The 1,798-nt window shown below is 40.3% G+C and overlaps 1 protein-coding gene across 1 annotated transcript in view; it reads right to left on the bottom strand.

Annotated features, from left to right (window-relative positions):
- Positions 1-1,798, bottom strand: part of LOC106534515 (ubiquitin-conjugating enzyme E2 E1) — a 7,793-nt gene that overhangs the window by 3,329 nt on the left and 2,666 nt on the right. Inside the window, exons 2-3 of the mRNA XM_014031170.1 lie at positions 1,012-1,195; positions 731-781 (exon numbers count right to left, since the gene is read on the bottom strand). Of these exons, the coding sequence (XP_013886624.1) occupies positions 731-781; positions 1,012-1,166 (206 nt within the window). The 5' untranslated portion in view covers positions 1,167-1,195. The remainder of the gene's footprint in view (positions 1-730; positions 782-1,011; positions 1,196-1,798) is intronic.

Here is a 1,798-nt window from a genome sequence, read left to right as displayed (position 1 = left end):
GTGCATCCTAAATTTAACATTAATTAATTATTTTAATACAACAGTCATTTTTTTCTGCAGTTTTTGGGGAGGTCACCTCCTAATAAATGTCCTTACAGAAAATCTAACTGCTCATTTTAAATCTATACTTTTACTTTTAATACTCAAGTACAAAAAATATCAGATACTTCAAGACTTTTACTCAAGTAATATTCCTAAAGGAGACTAACTTTTATCAAAGTAATTTTTTGGTAAGATACTTGTACTTTTACTCAAGTGTCACTTTGTGGTACTTCATACAACACTGGCTTTTTGTCTTTTTCAGTTGATTTCAGCAGTTTTACAACAAATTGCAATTATGTTGTACTCGTTTTGTTTCCATTAATTTACATAAAAAGGGGATTTACATCATTTTAGCCACTTTTACATAACTTCAGCACCTTTCACCTAAATCTTTTCAACAATAAGCACCACACTTCATTTTCACAGGAAATGAAATACTCTAGTTTGTTTTGTGATGGAGCCAGAGATAAGATTTACCATTTCAGCTGTTCTGTAAGGTTTTACTTCTTTAAACTCTTTGTTGAAGACATCAGACAGCTTTTATTTAAATTTTAACTGACGAGGACAGTGTTTTTTAGGACCTTGTGTTTCTGCAGACGTCTAAAGAGTCATGTACTGTCCAGATAAATCAGCTTAATTCAGTCAAGTCAGACTTCAGCTGCTGGACTCTGGTTCTGCTCAGACCCACCTGCAGTTTGGCGGAGGGTCCAGAGTGATGTCAGCCAGCTCTTTCTGAATCCTGCAAACAGAAGAATCTGAATCAATCTAACGGACGGAAACAAAAACAAGTCTTAATGTTAATTCTCAGCACAGTTATTAAACTGGTTAATTTACATTTTTAAAGCTGAGGTTTGAGACTGATGTCATAAAAAGAGTCGAGGTCACAAAGAAACTGTTTCTTCCTTAAAACGATTAAATTTATCTGACTTTATGCAGCAGAGGAGGATTTCTGCCAGGTTTTGTCCGGACCTTTTGGCGCTGGTGGAAAGCAGCTTGGAGGTCTTGCTCATGCTGGTTTTGCTCTCCCGTTTCTTCTTGCAGGCGGTGTCTCTCTGTCGGGTTTGGCTGGAGGAAGGTGGCGAGGAAGAAGAGCTGGTGCTGGCACGGGAATCCTCATCCGACATACCGGTTTGGACTGGAGAAGAGCCGCGACCTGAGGGACCAGAGGAGGGAGGCGGAGCAGCTTTACACAGATATTTATTTATTTTGTTCTTGAAGTTTGACGGCTGGATATGTCATCATCACAGGCCACTAATTACTAATTAATCGTTGACAGTTTTTTCTGACAATCAAACACGATCAGTGATGATCTGTAACAAACCGCAGACCTTCACAGAACACCTGGATAAATTAAACAAGGTGAGTTAGAGGAGCACTCTCACAGCCCAGACCAGGACTCTGACGTCTTCTGGGTGTACCGAGGCAGGGAGGGGGATCGACATCAAGCCCGCCTCTAACCCCTAATTTACACTAGATGTGTCTCCGCTGCGCTGCGCTCTCTGCAGTAAATACACACCCAATCTAACCAATGAGAGGGCCTCGTGCAAGAACATGTTCGTATTCTTATCCTAAATTTCTCTTACTTTTGTTTGTACAAAGGGTTCGTACGAACATGTCACGTCAGATTCAACAAACTCTTCTATCTTCAGGAAAAGTGTGTAAATGAGCTGCGTTGTTCGTATCCAGCTGCTCGTGCACGCGAGAGGAGATGATTAGCATAATTACCACCCCAAAAACACCATATAAGGCTATGTTT

The sequence above is a fragment of the Austrofundulus limnaeus genome, unplaced genomic scaffold (assembly GCF_001266775.1).
Source record: "Austrofundulus limnaeus strain Quisiro unplaced genomic scaffold, Austrofundulus_limnaeus-1.0 Scaffold1196, whole genome shotgun sequence".
Lineage (NCBI taxonomy): Eukaryota > Metazoa > Chordata > Actinopteri > Cyprinodontiformes > Rivulidae > Austrofundulus > Austrofundulus limnaeus.
The sequence above is the reverse complement of the archived record's forward strand: the minus strand, read 5'-3'. Positions and strand labels throughout refer to the sequence as shown.